The 17102-nt window shown below is 48.9% G+C and overlaps 2 protein-coding genes across 19 annotated transcripts in view; one reads left to right on the top strand and one right to left on the bottom strand.

Moving 5' to 3' along the window:
- Scm (Polycomb protein Scm) overlaps positions 1-17102 on the bottom strand; it is a 426899-nt gene that overhangs the window by 86001 nt on the left and 323796 nt on the right. The gene's annotated exons all lie outside the window — the stretch shown is intronic.
- On the top strand, positions 12276-13382 carry LOC139059828 (uncharacterized). The gene has a single exon (XM_070538235.1). It carries the CDS (start codon positions 12289-12291, stop codon positions 13252-13254), a length of 966 nt encoding a protein of 321 aa, XP_070394336.1. The 5' UTR covers positions 12276-12288; the 3' UTR covers positions 13255-13382.

Raw genomic sequence — 17102 nt, 5'->3', positions numbered from 1 at the left:
TCTGCCCGCAACGCGCAGACGACGTCCTTTCGTGGGCGCCGCACGGTGCACCTGGAGCTCGAAGACAAGGTGGCGGATTTCGTCCGCGAGCATCATGCCAGATCTTTACCAGTGATAGCGGGCCTCATCCGCATCAAAGCTATTGAGATCGCCCGAGAATCTGGACTGCCCAAGGAACAATTCAAGGGCTCCATTTATTGGGTTCGTCGCTTCATGAAACGCAATGGATTCGCACTTTGACTGCGCACATCAATCTGCCAGAAGCATATGAGGACAAGCTGGTCGAATTCCAGCACTATGTTATCCGTCTCCAGCAGCAGCATGGCTACATGTTGGGACAGATCGGCAACGCGGATAAAATGCCGGTGTGGTTTGACATGCCGTTGCCCACCACAGTGTGCGAACGCGGCGCACAAGTCAAGCTTCTTTCTACGGGGAACGAGCATTCGCGCTTCACGGTGATGCTCATGTGTACTGCAGATGGCAGAAAGCTGCCCCCATAAATAATCTTCAAGAGGAAGACGCTGCCGAAAGAGGGTTTCCCGCGAGATGTTGTCGTTCACGTGAATGAAAAGGGCTATATGGACGAGGCCCTCATGCTCAATTGGATTAAGACCATCTGGAATCAGCGACCCGGCGCACTCCTGCGGTGTCCAAGCATGCTTGTCTTGGATGCCTTTCGCGGGCACTTGACCGCAGGTGTGAAGCAGGCACTCCGCGATGGGAGCATGGAACTCGCCGTCATTCTGGGAGGCATGACTTCAACACTTCAGCCACTGGACATAGTATTCAACAAGCCCTTTAAAGACCGTGTCCGTGAACAATATAATCAGTGGACGACCGACGACAAGCCGACGACCTCAACCGGCCGGCTGCGCAGGCCGCCTCTCGCCACTGTGGCCACATGGGTGTCGCAGGCTTGGCGCTCGCTTCCCGATGATATGGTGGTGGGGTCATTCAAGAAGTGTTGCATTAGCAACTCCTTGGACGGCACCGAGGATGACATGTTGTGGGACGCAGCCAGTGAAAAGCAGTCGTCTTCGGACGAGAGTTCAGACATCTCAAACGAATGAGCAGGCGACGAGTCTGGCGGCACCACTACATAAAACAAAGTTTTGTGCCTTATAATTTTTATGTTGACTTTTTTGCTTCAATGTAAGGGGGTCAACCTATATTCTGCCTCAACCTATATTCCGCATTATACGGCAATCCAATCAAGCAATGAAGGAGAGATACTGAGGGATGATAGCTTATGTAACAGCTAAACATGGGGAACAGAACGAAATGCCTTTTTGAAATCTAGAAATATACAGTCAGTCTGTACACCGAGATCAATGAATGAAAAAGATCGTGGCTGAATTCTAGGAGCTGTGTCGAACAAGAATGACCAGACCTAAAACCATGCTGATATTCGCTAAAAAAATTATTGTTTTCTAGATGTTTTATTATGGCACTGTATACTATGTGCTCCAATGTTTTACTACACACACTCATTAGAGAAATTGGCCTGTAGTTGGTGACAATATATTTTGGGCCATTTTTAGGGATTGGTACCACGTTTGCAACTTTCCACTCCTTAGGTAAACAAGACGTACTTAACGATTTCTCATACAAAATACCCAGATAGTGGGTGATTATGTCAGAACAAGCCTTTAACACATAAGAAGGTATACCATCAGGATCACTTGCAGAAGAAGCATTTATATTGTCAAGTAAATTAAGTATACCACCGTGTGTCACGACCAGTTCCGGCATAGGTTCGGCATAGGCCGACCCGATGACATGGTGACCAAAGCAGCACCCAAGCACCTGGGACGAACTGAACATCGCGATGTCACTGGTTGTAACGCTCTTTCTGCAGACGCTCCGAGGCTAATAAGCAAGATCGGGCGATTTGACGCGCCATGTGAGTGTGATCGATGACTTTCCGAGCGTACCCAGTGGCAACGCGGGGCACCAGGGTGTCTACCAAGTTGACATTTCCAAATTCCCTGAGTTTTCCAGGTTTTCCCTGAGTGCTTTTGCAAAATTCCCTGAGTGATGCAGAATTATGTTTTATGTCAAGTCGCGCTGAAACCATATCGCCCTATGCTGTCACTCTATAGTAAGCATATGAAACATTTTTAAAGAAAACCGACTTAATCCAATTTGAATACTAAGGAGTAGTGTTTATGTTATTCAAAAAAAGAATATAAGGGAGGGGTTATTAAAATGCACAGCAAATAAAATGTCTTTGAAAAAATTTTCAAATCGAGTTGGACATTCTCCAGTACAAATAAAAAGGAGATGCATACAGAAGCAAATATTTTCGAATATGAGCTATTTCTATCAACTGATGGCATGCTCAGTGTCATGCAACTGTCCTGACATACTCTCAGCTCGCGCAAGACGCCTCAGTGTTGTGTTTCACTGCTTTAAAGAGTTTATTTTGGTTTGGATGGGGGACACCTGCATCCCAGCATCAGCCAACAATTTGTTTTTTGAGCGCAGGCTCCTTTAAAGAAGTGGTCACATACTTAATTCCCCGTTCATTCCTCAGTGCGTCGATCCTTTCTGTTCTTGTCCTCCTTTCGGCGCGCGTTCGCCCCACGGAGCATTTGAAGAATACTCTTGGTCAATCTACAGTCAACGTCCAATTTTTCGGACCTCCTAGGGGCCGCGAAGACTTCCGAAAAATCAGGCAGTCCGAAAAAATAAATTCATGTCTTTTACTGCCCTTAAGGGCTAAAATCGACACATGTACGTCTGAAAAAGCTCTGAATGCCTGTCAGTGCACTTATTAGGCATATCGGTGCTCCTACTGTGACAGGTGAGGGCGGGTGCACACGTGTAAAATTAAGGAATACATACGGTGTCCCGCGACAATTGCCCCTTCCTACGCTTGTTACGCTTCACCGCGTTACACGACTGTAATGAGGCGAAGCAGACTTTCGGGAAAGAGCATTATGCAATGCGCCGTGCTTTCCGAGCTTCGAAGACAAAATTATTGCTGTCAGCGGGGAAATGAAAAAACACGGCACCGAACGACAAGAAGCTTAACAGCGAACGTCGAAGCAGCTAGGCCTAGCGTTGCCGCAGTGGTGGCTACGGCTGCCAGCGGATCTGCGTGCGAGAGCACCTGTTCAAGGCGGCGAGGTAATCAAAATAGCAGCGGTGGTGGTTTTCATTAATGCCGTCTCGGACCTGCGATCACGCAAAACGTTTAGAAAATTGGACGGCGAAGAGTTCTTGCGTCTGAAATTTCAGACGTTATGATACATGGACTCTTTGGGGTACGCGGTGGTGCCGCGCGAAGCCGTCCGAGTTATCGGGAATCCGGAAAGTCGGTCGTTGACTGTACACTGGCAACTCCTCCAGCCGACGACGATTCGTTACGAGTCCTGTCTGTTTCTCGAGCCAGCATTACCGCGACTTTTGACCCTCTAAAAAAAATTACAGCTAATTTTCCCTGATAGAAGCACAAATTCCCTGAGTTTTTCCAGACTATTCAAAATCCCTGAGAATTCCCGGTTTTCCCGGTTGGTAGACACCCTGGGCACAGAAGGTAGGATGATGTCAAAGGGCAATGTGGGGTCGCGACCATACAAAAGATAAAAGGATGAACACCCTCCGCTGTCATGTCGAGACGAGTTATACGTGAATGTCACATAGGCCAGCGTGGCGTCCCAGTCGCGGTGATCGTTGGAAACGTACATCGACAGCATCTCTGTGATTGTTCGGTTGAGACGTTCCGTAAGACCATTCATTTTTGGGTGGTAGGCGGTGGACAGCTTGTTTTCAGTTGCACAGAGCAAAGGAGGTCGTCCAAAACTCAAGACAAGAACGAGCGGCCGTGGTCAGTAAGTAACTGCTGAGGTGCACCGTGGTGGAGAATGATGCCGTGAAGGAGAAAAAGGAGAAAGAAAGAAACGCCTGTTGCGCAACTAGTCGGCAACGCCTTTGTTATGGCGTAGCGCGTCACATATTCAGTAGCGACAGCGATCCACCTACTCCCTCTAGTCGTCGTCGGAAAAGGGCCAAGCAGGTCAAGGCCTACGCAAAAGAACGGTTTAGAGAGAACTTCAATTGGATGGAGTCGTCCGACAGGTGGCAGGGGAGGTTTCTTCCGGCGTTCACACAATTCGCAAGTGGCGACATAACAACGCATGGAGCGGTAGGGACCCTGGCCAGAAGAACTGGCGTCGCACGCGGTCGTAAGTATGCAAAACGCCAAAGATGTCCCACCGTCGGCGCGTTGTGAAGTTGTTCGAGAGCGACTGATCACAGATGAAAAGGAAGGACAAGGAGCAACTCAGGGACGCCAGGGTTGATATTGTGGTGGTAGAGGATGCCGTCGTGCAGAACGAACATGCGGCATGTGGCGTCAGTGCTGCCAGATTGCATGGACTGCAAGGATTCGTTGCGTTGTTGTTCAGTGCGCATGTGGGTCATGTCAGTAAAAGCCATCCCGCAGGTCACCGGATCTGTGCAGCAGGATCAGGGAGATTCACGGGGTGACGCGAGAGGCAGTCAGCATACTTGTGCAGACGTCCAGACTTATAGTTGACAACAAACGAAAATACCTGGTGTCACAAAGCGCAGCGATCAAGCCGTCCTGTGGGGTCCCAGAGGGAAGACAGCCACAGAGGGAATGGTGGTTTGTAAAGACCAAAAACGTGCGGCCGTACAAATATGGCTGGAACTTTGCGACAGCTCAAACTAAAGCCAACCACTCCCGCTCTGTGAAGAAATAATTTCTCTCGACAGGTGACAGCAGGCGGCTGGCGTAAGCTATCATGCACTCGGTACCATTCTGCTGTTGGGCGAGAACAGCGCCAATGCAGCGGCCGCTTGCGTCAGTGTGCACTTCAGTCGGTGCAGATGGATCAAAGTGGGCAAGTATGGGAGGGTGGTCAGAAACCCGATGAGAGCGGCGAACGCATGAGCCTGCTCCGGGCCCCATGAGAATGGCGAGTTCTTCTTTAGAAGATCTGTCAAAGGCACAGCAACGTTGGGGAAGTTTTTGAGGAAATGGCAATAGTAAGATCACAGGCCGGCGAATCAGTGCACATCAGAAGCAGAATGTGGCACAGGGAAACTGCGTACAGCGCAAACTTTTTCCGGATCTGGTTGGACACCGGATGCGTCAACGAGGTGTCCTAACACTAATCTGACGGCGCCTGAATTGAGACTTCATGGAGTTCAGATAAAGGCCAGCTTTTCGGAAGACCGCAAGAATTGCAGTGAGTTGGGTAAGGTGCCTGCAGAACGTGGGAGAAAAAACAATAACGTCGTCAAGGTAACAAAGACAGGTGGTCCATTTCTGGCCTTGCAGAAGAGAGTCCATCATACTGTTACACATGAAGAAAACGAAGACCGGTGAACGTGCTTGCGGTCCCGAGTGGGGGAAGGAAGAAGAGAACGACGCTGAGTTGATCAACCAGCTGGCCGCTCTTGCGCTCACCTTCGCGACTTAAGTAAACGGTCCCCTTCATCCATAAGTGTTATAAACGGTCTCCTTCGTGTGTAACAAAGTGGTGGAGGTGCTGGGTACCGCTCCCAACAACGAACCGTCACGGCCGCAGCTTCGTCGAGGCCATCAACTTGCTGGCCTCCTGCCATCGGCCGTGACCGTCTTCGACATGCCAGAAGAAGGAGCCACTCCGAGGGCAGCGCCTAGCAGTCCACTGCCATACTACTGAGTTCCACCCACCTTCGGAGGAAAAGTGGGGGAAGATGCCGACGAGTGGCTCGTCCACTACAAACGAGTGAGCAAATCCAACGGGTGGGATGCAACCACTCAGCTCATCAATGTGGTGTTCTCCCTGACCGATACCCCCCTCGTGTGGTACGCGAACCATGAGGACGTGCTTATAGAACTCAGTCGCCAAAAAGAAGCGTGCGGAACAGATACTGTTGCAACGGGCAAAGCTACCAGGTACAGGCAAAGCTACCAGGTACACATGCACAACATATATCGAAGGAGTGTTAAAGCTGTGCAAGGTGGCAGCCAGTGCTCGCATGTCGGAAGAAGATAAAGTTGGACATTTGCTGAAAGGAGTGGCTGAGGATGTGTACAATTTTTTAATTGGAAAGGAGAGCCTCAGTTCTGTGTGCGACGTCATTCGGCACTGCAGAACTTTTGAAACGCTCAAGATGTGTCGGATTGCGCCAAAGTTTGGTCGGTTGGCAAGCGTTACGACAGTTGCCAGTGTGGACACGAGTCCTTGCCTCGACCTTCCTTCGACCATCCGACAGATTGTCTGCGAGAAACTTTCCCGCTGCGAAGAGTTGTTGCATTCAACTGTTGGCCACCATGGCGTGTACACGTCACGTGAGGCTATGACGGCACCACATTCGGCTCCTTGGCAACCGATGGTTACCACAGCGGCCGTAGAGTACAGCGCAGCCCCACAGTCGAGGATGACAACACGCCCGGCGACTCGCGCTATGACCAACGCGCTCAGCGCATGCCTTCTCGACGCCCGATGTATCGTCGTGACCAACCCACTACACGCGGGAAAATGATAATATCCGCTTCATCGACGAACAACCAAGATTTCGACCTCTCCCGGTGTGTTATTCATGCGGTGTCCCGGGTGATATACCGCGCTTTTGCAACCAGCGTATGACCACGTGGTATGGCCAGCCGTCAGAGTTTTCTCGGCCCTCCGAACGGCCACACGGTGCCCCGTGGCTAGCACACGTACCATCTGGCAACAAGTATTGGCCGAGCAGCTCCCAGAATCGCTCCCCGGTATCTGACAGAAGTTTGACACCTCCACCACAACGTCGTGCTCCCCATTCTCCCTCACCGCTGTGTCGCACCACGTCCCCTTCGTCACCGTAAAACTAGCTAGCGCGGCCGATGGAGGTAAGGTCACTGGAGACGTGCTACTGACAGAAATACCTCCTGTGTTGATGCTGAAAAACAAAGTGCGCGTGCTTGTAGATAATGTCCCTGTGATGGCTCTGGTGGACACAGGCGCAACAATTTCGGTCATGAGTGTTTCTTTTAAACACGTGTTAGGGCGAAAGGTTTTGTTTAAATGGGATGAAGATTCAAAGTTCTGTGGAGTGAGTGGCAAGCCGTTGCGACCTATTGGGGTGTGTAGTGCTGACATGTTTTTGGGAGGCCACATTATTACGACAGAGTTTGTAATTATTCCTCGGTCGACCCATGATGTTATTCTCGGCATGGACTTCTTGCGGGAGTGTGATGCTACTGTCGACTGCCACACAGGAACGGTATTCTTAAGTGGTAGGATTCCATCAGGACTCCTGGAGAACCCTGTAGATCGCGAAACTACACTGTGTGTTTGAGGTTATACGGTCATACCTGCATCATCTACCGTTTGCTTTCCTGTTGTCTGTTGCGGCGCCGATTCCGACAGCTTCGAAGCTACCGTGGAACCGATGCACTTTAACTGTATGAAGAAGAATGTGTTGGTGCCACATTGTGTGGTGTCGATCAAAGGCAGATGCACTGGCTTATGGACCGTAAACTGTTCTAAGGAGCCCGTTATACTATCAGACGGCATGAAATTAGCCTTCGCCAGGGAACACGCGTCCTTATCAGTGGCTGAACTTACAGGTGTGCTGGAAGAACCTGATGGCCACAGTATGAAAACGGCCCTTTTGTCAATGGTAAATAAATCGCCCAGCACGAGTGAACGCCGAACGTTTCGGTATTCGACTTTGCGCAGAAGGACAAAATACCTGCAATCCCTGCATCTCGAACGCGCCATACGATCAACACAGGTTCGGCAAATCCGATTAGACAAAAGCCATATCGTGTTATCGTGTGTCAGCTCCAGTGATTCTTGTCAAAAAAAAATATGGATCTTGGAGATTTTGCGTCGACTATCACCATTTGAATGCTGTAACAAAAAAGGACGTGTACCCACTCCCACGTATTGATGACGCAATAGACTGCCTTCATTCCGCCTATTACTTTTCCTCGGTAGATTTACAATCCGGTTATTGGCAAATTCCGATGCATCCTGAAGACAAGGAGAAGACTGCCCTTGTAACCCCTGACGGGCTCTTCGAATTTAATGTGATGCCATTTGGATTGTGCAACGCTCCGGCAACTTTTGAGAGATTTATGGACACTGTTTTGCGCGGCTTGAAGTGGAACATCTGCATGTGCTACCTCGACGACGTCGTCATTTTTGGCCGAACCTTCAGCGAACACATCTCGCGTCTGGATATTGTCCTGAACTGCATCAGAAAGGCTGGTCTAGTTTTAAACTCTAAGAAATGCTACTTCGGAGATCGCCAAACCCTTGTGCTTGGGCACCTCGTCGACAAGGATGGCATCCGCCCTGATCCCCAGAAAACGGCAGCTGTAGAAGCGTTCAGTGCACCGCGCTCTGTCAAGGAGCTCCGTAGCTTTCTGGGGCTTTGTTCCTATTTCCGCCGATTTATTCCGAAATTCGCCGATGTCGCGTATCCGCTGACATGCCTGCTACGAAAGGACACCCCCTTTGAGTGGACTCCGGAGTGCAACTCTTCTTTCTGTCAGTTGAAGTTTCTGGTGACGTCACAACCGGTTCTTCAACACTTCAGTCCTTCAGCTTCGACGGAACTCCATATGGATGCCAGTGGCATAGGTATTGGTGCTGTCCTAGTTCAACGCTACGGTGAGCGCGAACACGTGATCGCATATGCAAGCCGCTCATTAAAGGGAAGCTGAAGAGTCTGTCGAATTCAATAAGATGCTCATATACGGATGCGGGAACCTTATAAACCATGAAGGTAAAATTTTGGGGGGGATTTTTTACTTAGGAGCGACGCAATCGTCAGTTAAAATTGCGCTGTAGCTCTGCACCACGTCGAGCACCGCGCGCTGCTGCTGACGCTGACGATGCGAGCAGAGACCGGAAACCGTGGCTGAGTGACGTCAACACTGGTGTTCCGCTCCTTCACAGTCTCCGCGACCGTGCCTGACCGGGCTTATTTCTGCATGCATGCCATCCTAATCTGCTTCGCTCGACCCTACATTCCTTTATTTGTGTGTATATAGGAGTGGTAGTTGACGTGCACAGCATCAATTGAACTTGTAGGCCGATCATGCCGGCGTTCTGTGCAGCCTACGCTTGCACGAACACCAGCGGCCGCGACGATGTTCCGATGTTCCATTAGTTCCTGCAAGACAAGAAGCTTTCAGCTAAGTGGGAGGCTGCTGTGAAGCGAAACAACTTCAAGCGCTCAAGAACAAGTGTTGTGCTCTAACCACTTCCGTGACGATTACTACCGGAGTTTATCAATAATGCGTGCTTTGGGTTCTCCTAAAAAAAAAAATTTGTTAGCATGCTGAACGGAAGGTGCATGTTTATCGCCCACCCTTGATGCAGGTTTCATCACCAAGCGCCTCGAATTTTCTATTCGCACGTGTGTTGTGAAACAGCCTGCATGCAGCTACCATAACGCAGTGCAAGTGTAAAGTTTGCCTGTGTTGGAAAGCCTGCTCATGCCAAGACGCTGCACTCCCCCTTCTCTCGCACACATAAGAAGCCGACCATCTCACGTAGCCGACGGAATTCGCCGGTTACGAGTAGCGTGTGGATGGCGCACTGATGAAGGTTCTATACTACACGTGCTACAACAGCTGGTAAACCTTCCCCGCGTTTAAACCGTCTGTGTAGCTTGCCGACAGCTTTGGGGCAGCGCACAAATGCTGAAGATCGCATCACCGCTTACGTTCTACGAGGAGGCATGCAGGAACATAACACTACAGTTGTTTGCCCGGAAACGTACTCACTGGAACGCTGAATGCAGCTTAGCAAAACACATACTCGCCAAAGAACATTTCCAACACAAGGAGATACTAACACTTCGCCTTCGCTCGCGTGGAAAGCAGTGCTTGCACCAGCATTTTTTGCTTCTTGGAGACGCCGGCTCTTCGCAATCAGCTCGTACATGTAGTATGTACAAGTATGTACGTACGTGTAGGATGTACAAGTATAAACCCCTTACAAGTGATCCTGCACACGACAGCGACAGCGCTGCAAGCGAGGCGATGGCTGTCGCGTTCACTCGTCGTCTGCAAGCCGAACCATTGTTGACGTCCCAAGGCGCCCGACCAATCACAGGCGGAAACGAGGCGTGCAAGCTGGGCGTGTCTGCTCCTGCACTTTTCATCTAAATAAAATATGTTTGCGCTTTCTTTCACTCGATTTCGATGCGATATTCGAATTCAGAGGGTTGAAAACCATGGCGCACTGCTCTTCACTCGTTTTTTCTGGAAAACCTTTCAGCTTCCCTTTAAGTTGGCCCGAGCAGAATTACACTGTCACAGAGCAAGAATGCCTCGCAGTAATATTTGCGGTTCAGCGGTTTCATTCTTACCTGAATGGACGTCCCTTTACAGTGGTCACTGACCACCACTCATTGTGTTGGCTTGTGAATCTTCGTGACCCTTGTGGCCGCCTTGCGCGCTGGGCGCTCCGACTGCAAGAATACAGCTTCACCGTCTCTTATAAGAGCGGTCGACGACACGCTGATGCGGACTGCCTCTCGCGTATGCCACTTAGCCCTACGAACTGTGACGCCGACGACTTCGATCACCTCGTGGCTTCTGTGTCGCCGCGTTTTCCAGACTTCGACTGCTTCAAAGCCGAACAGCGAAAAGACGATAAATTAACCTCGCTCTTCACCGCTACGACCGCCTCGACGACAGCAAACCATTTCTGTGTAAGTGGTGGACTCCTGTATAAGAAGAACTTTTCCAGCACTGGCGCATGTTTTCTCCTAGTGGTACCGGAGAGCCTTCGCACAGCGATTCTGAGTGCTACGCACGACGACCCTACGTCTGGCCATCTAGGTTCGGCGAGGACGCTCTAACAGATTCAGGAATGCTTTTATTGGCCTGGAATGCGACAGTCTGTTGAGACGTATGTGGCCAGCTGCATGCAGTGTCAGCGCCACAAACGGCCATCTACTGCTCCAGCTGGTCTCCTGCAGCCGATCCCGCCACCAAGCACGCCTTTCCAACAAGTGGGCATTGACTTCGTAGGCCCATTTCCAAAATCAGCCAAGGGAAACCGTTGGATAGTTGTTTGCGTCGACTACCTCACACGCTACTGCAAGACGGCGGCCGTGCCCTCCGCAACTGCCACTGACGTTTCAACATTCCTGCTGCAATATGTGATCCTGCGACATGGTCCGCCTCGCATGATCATCAGCGACCATGGACGACAATTCACAGCGGACATCGCAGAGGAGCTGCTTCGTTTGTGTGATTGTGTGTGGGCAAGGTGGCAGCAGTACGAGCATCATGCTTACTCGCTGCCTATTTCTTACGCAGATCGCTTTCCTCGCTTGTTGCCACTTCGAATGTGCTGCGGTCATCTCTCCTGACGTCACAGCTCTCGTGCACTCGCCGCCATCATCAAGATCCCTGGGTGAATCCGCTGGCAGCTGTACGAACTGTCCTATCTCCCTTCCGGATGACTCTCTTGATCTGACCGCCACCACACGTGCCCGGAGCCCTGGCATAGCTGGCACACTGAACCGTCCACTCACAATCAAGCCCAGTCCCATGACGTCAACGATCATGCCTATATATTCCCAGCCGGATCCTTCCTTCTTCAGTGGGCAAGGTGGCAGCAGTACGAGCATCATGCTTACTCGCTGCCTATTTCTTACGCAGATCTCGCTTGTTGCCACTTCGAATGTGCTGTGGTCATCTCTCCTGACGTCACAGCTCTCGTGCACTCGCCGCCATCATCAAGATCCCTGGGTGATTCCGCTGGCAGCTGTACGAACTGTCCTATCTCCCTTCCGGATGACTCTCTTGATCTGACCGCCACCACACGTGCCCGGAGCCCTGGCATAGCTGGCACACTGAACCGTCCACTCACAATCAAGCCCAGTCCCATGACGTCAACGATCATGCCTATATATTCCCAGCCGGATCCTTCCTTCTTCAGTGGGCAAGGTGGCAGCAGTACGAGCATCATGCTTACTCGCTGCCTATTTCTTACGCAGATCGCTTTCCTCGCTTGTTGCCACTTCGAATGTGCTGCGGTCATCTCTCCTGACGTCACAGCTTTCGTGCACTCGCCGCCATCATCAAGATCCCTGGGTGATTCCGCTGGCAGCTGTACGAACTGTCCTATCTCCCTTCCGGATGACTCTCTTGATCTGACCGCCACCACACGTGCCCGGAGCCCTGGCATAGCTGGCACACTGAACCGTCCACTCACAATCAAGCCCAGTCCCATGACGTCAACGATCATGCCTATATATTCCCAGCCGGATCCTTCCTTCTTCAGTGGGCAAGGTGGCAGCAGTACGAGCATCATGCTTACTCGCTGCCTATTTCTTACGCAGGTATGTTACTTTCAGAATGCCCGCTGCATTCGCTCTGATGACCGATTCTTACTGCTGCTCCCTTGCCCACACCATTCTCGCAGATGCTTTGCTTATATTTCTTTGTACTCGCAGCTCGCTGTTTGTATTAGTAGATTGTTACAGAGTGGTGACATTGAAAGCAATCCTGGTCCTCGCTCCCAAAAAAATCCGAGCCATTCGCAAGGTTTTGACGATCAACCATCGGTGTCTGAAATGCTCGCTGAGCTTTTGAACGGGCAGAAAAGATTAGCTGAGGATATCGCCGAAATTAAGAACTTTCAACAATCTGTTAATACACGTTTTGAGACTATCGAATCGCGTCTGGCCGCTCTGGAGTCCTCGTCACATAAGCCTGCCGTCCCAAGCGACAGCCTTAACAGTGAACTCGCACGTCTAACAAACGAAATTCACAACCTTTCAACTAAAAATGATGAATTAGAAAACCGTGCTCGAAGGAACAATTTAATCTTACATGGTCTGCCAGAATCCTCCGATGAAGGTAATGAACGCCTGTCCTCAGACATTGCGAAATGGTTTGAGGATAAACTTAAAATGAGCTGTCCTCAAATAGAAAGATGCCATCGTCTTGGAAGGCGTTCACGTGACCGTCCGCGACCCGTGATTATGAAACTTCTGGACTATCGGGAGAAAGTTTCTGTATTAAAAAGTGGTCACAGGCTAAAGGAAACCGATTACCGTATTTCGGAAGATTTTTCACTACGTGTCCGGAATACCCGCAAGAAACTTTGGGAAGCGTCTGAGAGTTTTAGGAACAACGGGTGCACGGTCCGCATACGGTTTGACCATATATTTATTGATAAAGTTCGCTATAACTGGAACAGTGCTTCTAATACATTAGAGAAAGTACATCGTAATACAGCACTAAATAGCGTTGCACCTGCCTCTCCGCCTTGACTCCTTCGTCGCAAAACCAATGACCTCCGTGTATTAAATATTAACGCAAGAAGCCTTGTCAATAAATTTTCCGACTTCATCTGTCTAGTAACTGCTCATTCCCCCCATATTATAGGCATTACGGAAACATGGCTACATGACGGCATATTCGACTCCGAAGTTGCGTTAAGTGAATACACATTGGTAAGAGCTGACAGACCAAATGGTAGAGGTGGCGGTGTTGCCCTCTATATACAGTCCCACCTGAAGTTTTCAGTCCTTGAAACCCCATGTGAAATTGAATTGCTTTTGTGCAAGATTCATTTGGAAAGATCATCCGCGCTGATTGGAGTGTTTTACCGGCCTCCTGGCTCTTGTGGTGATCAGTTCACTTTTCTTAGCAACATTCTGCATAATTTGAAATCATCAAATATAATACTTATGGGAGATTTTAATGCACCAGGCATTCACTGGCCCTCTCTCACCATTACCAGCGGCGACGTGTCACTCTCAAGAAAATTACTGCGCCTTTCCCTATCACTCGGTCTTAGACAGATTGTCCACGAGAACACCAGGGAAACGGCTGTCCTAGATTTAGTTTTTCTTGGCTCAAGTCTTTTCGAGGGTGCCTTCCAGTGCTGCGTTACTGACGGGATTTCTGACCACAAAGCCGTACTGTTCTCGGTTTGCTGTATTGTTCCCAAACCGCGGATTGAGTACTGCACTTTTCGTGATTTTAGCCGCGCCGATGATGCTGCAATTACCGACACACTTAGCGAGTCGTTTGAAAACTTTCATGAATTATCTTTGAACAATGATATCAATGTTGCCGTACGGTTTTTTGAGAATATTGTTGAAACCTGTATTAACCAATTTGTTCCCCTGAAAACAAAAAAGAAAAATATAAATTCACCGTGGATGACAAGAGGACTACTGCATTTATCTCGTCGTGTTTCGCGATTGCGCAAATCTAAAAGAAACGGTAATCCTGACAAAATTACTGAGTTCAATGATGCCAAGAAGGAACTGCGCCAGAAACTAACATCTGCCAAGGATTTCTACTATGCTGTTACTTTGCCAAAATTTATGAAAACAAACCCTCGTATGTTCTGGAAATCGATAAAGCCAAGTAACAGCACAACTAACAGTTTAGTTGTTCAGGACGTGGCAGTTTCAGATTCACTCGCGATTGCTTCCGCTTTTAATACGTATTTTCATTCCGTGTTCACACAGGATAACTCTTCACTTCCACCTTTTAGCTGTGACTCATACCCTCCTATTGAAGACATCGTCGTATCTAGCTCAGGTGTTCTGAACATGATCCTCCATTTAGATACTAAAAAGAGCTGCGGCCCAGATGACATACCCAATTCTTTCCTCGTTCGCTACTCCCTTTGGACAAGCAGATACCTCTCCGTTATCTTCCGTAAATCATTATCAACCTCCACTGTTCCCCAATCCTGGAAGCTTGCTACGGTCATTCCGATATACAAATCCGGTAACGCTCAACTTCTGCAGAACTACAGACCCATTTCATTAACTGCCCACTCATGCAAGCTACTCGAACATATAATTTTTAAACACATCACGGAATTTCTTGAAAGCCATAATATCCTATCCAATTACCAACATGGTTTCCGTCGCGGATATAGCACCACTACCCAACTGATCGAATTCACGCACGATATTTGTCAGTCATTAGATTTAGGCGGACAGATTGACGGCATTTTTGTTGACTTATCCAAAGCTTTCGACACCGTCCCACACCCAAAACTCCTCTACAAGCTTAACTCCATTCTAAATAACCCTTCTCTGGTTGGTTGGATACATAGCTTCCTAACCCACCGTTCTCAGTCTGTGCAATTTAACGGCTCTATTTCCTCTCCTGTTAGTGTTTCATCCGGCGTCCCACAAGGTTCCGTTTTAGGCCCGCTTCTTTTCTTATTATATATTAATGACTTGCCGCATTGCGTGTCCGTTAGTATTCGTCTTTACGCTGATGATTGCGTCCTCTATCATAGTATTAACACACCAATGGATCATGATTTACTTAATGACTCCTTTGCAAAATTTTGTAGGTGGTGCAAGGAATGGCAAATGAACATTAATTTCTCTAAAACTGTTTCCATGTCCTTCTCCAGACGCCCATCTCCATCACTTTTCACGTACACTTTCCATGGTCAAGATTTAAAAAGAGTAACCGAATTTAAATACCTTGGTCTTCATTTCTCCCATGACATGTCATGGTCGAAACACATTGACATCACATGTAACAAAGCTTTTAGACGTCTCGGTTACCTCCATCGTTCACTGCGTAAGGCTCCAAAGGATACCAAACTGATGACGTATAAAACACTTATCCGACCTATTCTTGATTATGGCTGCATCATATGGAATCCTCATAAGAAATCCGATATTAAAAAGATAGAATCAGTCCAAAAGAAATCTGTGCGCTTCATTTTTCGCAACTATAGCCGAGATTTTTCCCCTTCTTCGCATTATACAGCTACAGGTCTTACAGTTCTTTCATCTCGCCGCCGCTTAGAATGCATGAAATTTTTACACACGCTTATTCATTCTGAGCGCCTTGATACACTAAATAATTATTTGAACTTTAGTCCACCTTCTATCACTAGGAGTTCTCATAATCTCAACCTTATCCCTTTCTTTTGCCGAACGGAGATGTTCAAGCACAGCTTCTTTCCACTGGCCATTGAACTCTGGAATGCACTGCCTGGAAGCATCCGCTCTTTACCTATGCAAGAATTTTTGAAAGCAATTACATATACTTGATATTCATATTTATTTTTGGGCCTGTATCTCGTTTTCTTGCTTTCCTTTTTTTTCTACCCACTCCTGCAATAGCCTCACCGAGGCTGCAGTATGTATAAATAAATAAATAAATAAATAAATAAATAAATAAATAAATAAATAAATAAATAAATTCCCACTTGCGTCACTCGACACCATACCATGGAAATGGTATGGTGGTTTGCATACCATGCACAAACGAATGGGCTTACGGAGCGTACCAACCGAACAATTGTAAACATGCTCTCTGTGTATGTTTCATCCGACCACAAGAACTGGGATGACGTACTGCCTTTTATCACGTACGCGTTCAACACCGCCAAGCACGAGATTACCGGCTATAGCCCTTTCTTCCTGCTGTACGCACGGCCACCCCGATACACAATAGACGCTGTTTTCCTTTTCTGTAGTCACGAAAATCCCACTGTCGCCGAGACTCTCTGCCTTGCCGAAGAAGCTCGTCGTATTGCTCGTTTGCGCACTTTGGCATCGCAGGACAGATCAAAAGCACGCTACGACATTCGCCACCGTCCGGTAAACCATCGCCCTGGTGATTCAGTCTGGCTGTCGACTCCAGTACGAAAACGCGGGCTGTGCCAAAAGCTTTTGGCCACCTACGATGGACCGTTTGTTATTATTAACAGGCTCACGGAAGTCACGTACAACATAGCTGGCCTCACGGCGAGTGGTAGAAGAGCTGCCAAGACACAAGTGGTCCATGTCGCCCGCTGGAAATTGTTCACGTCAAGACAAATGGATTGACTCGCCCGGCGGGCTTCGTCTGCGACGAGAGGAATGTTACGCATGAAGAAAACGAAGACCGGTGAACGTGCTTGCGGTCCCGAGTGGGGGAAGGAAGAAGAGAACGATGCTGAGTTGATCAACCAGCTGGCCGCCCTTGCGCTCACCTTCGCGACTTAAAGTAAACGGTCCCCTTCATCCGTAAGGGTTATGAACGATCTCCTTCGCGCGTAACAATACGTTCAAATGTTGCAGGAGCATTGCATAGGCCAAAGGGTATGACTTTGAACTGAAATAAGCCATCCGGCGTGATGAAG

This window comes from Dermacentor albipictus, chromosome 5, assembly GCF_038994185.2.
Source record: "Dermacentor albipictus isolate Rhodes 1998 colony chromosome 5, USDA_Dalb.pri_finalv2, whole genome shotgun sequence".
Taxonomy (NCBI): domain Eukaryota; kingdom Metazoa; phylum Arthropoda; class Arachnida; order Ixodida; family Ixodidae; genus Dermacentor; species Dermacentor albipictus.
This window is presented reverse-complemented; position numbering and strand designations above follow the sequence as displayed.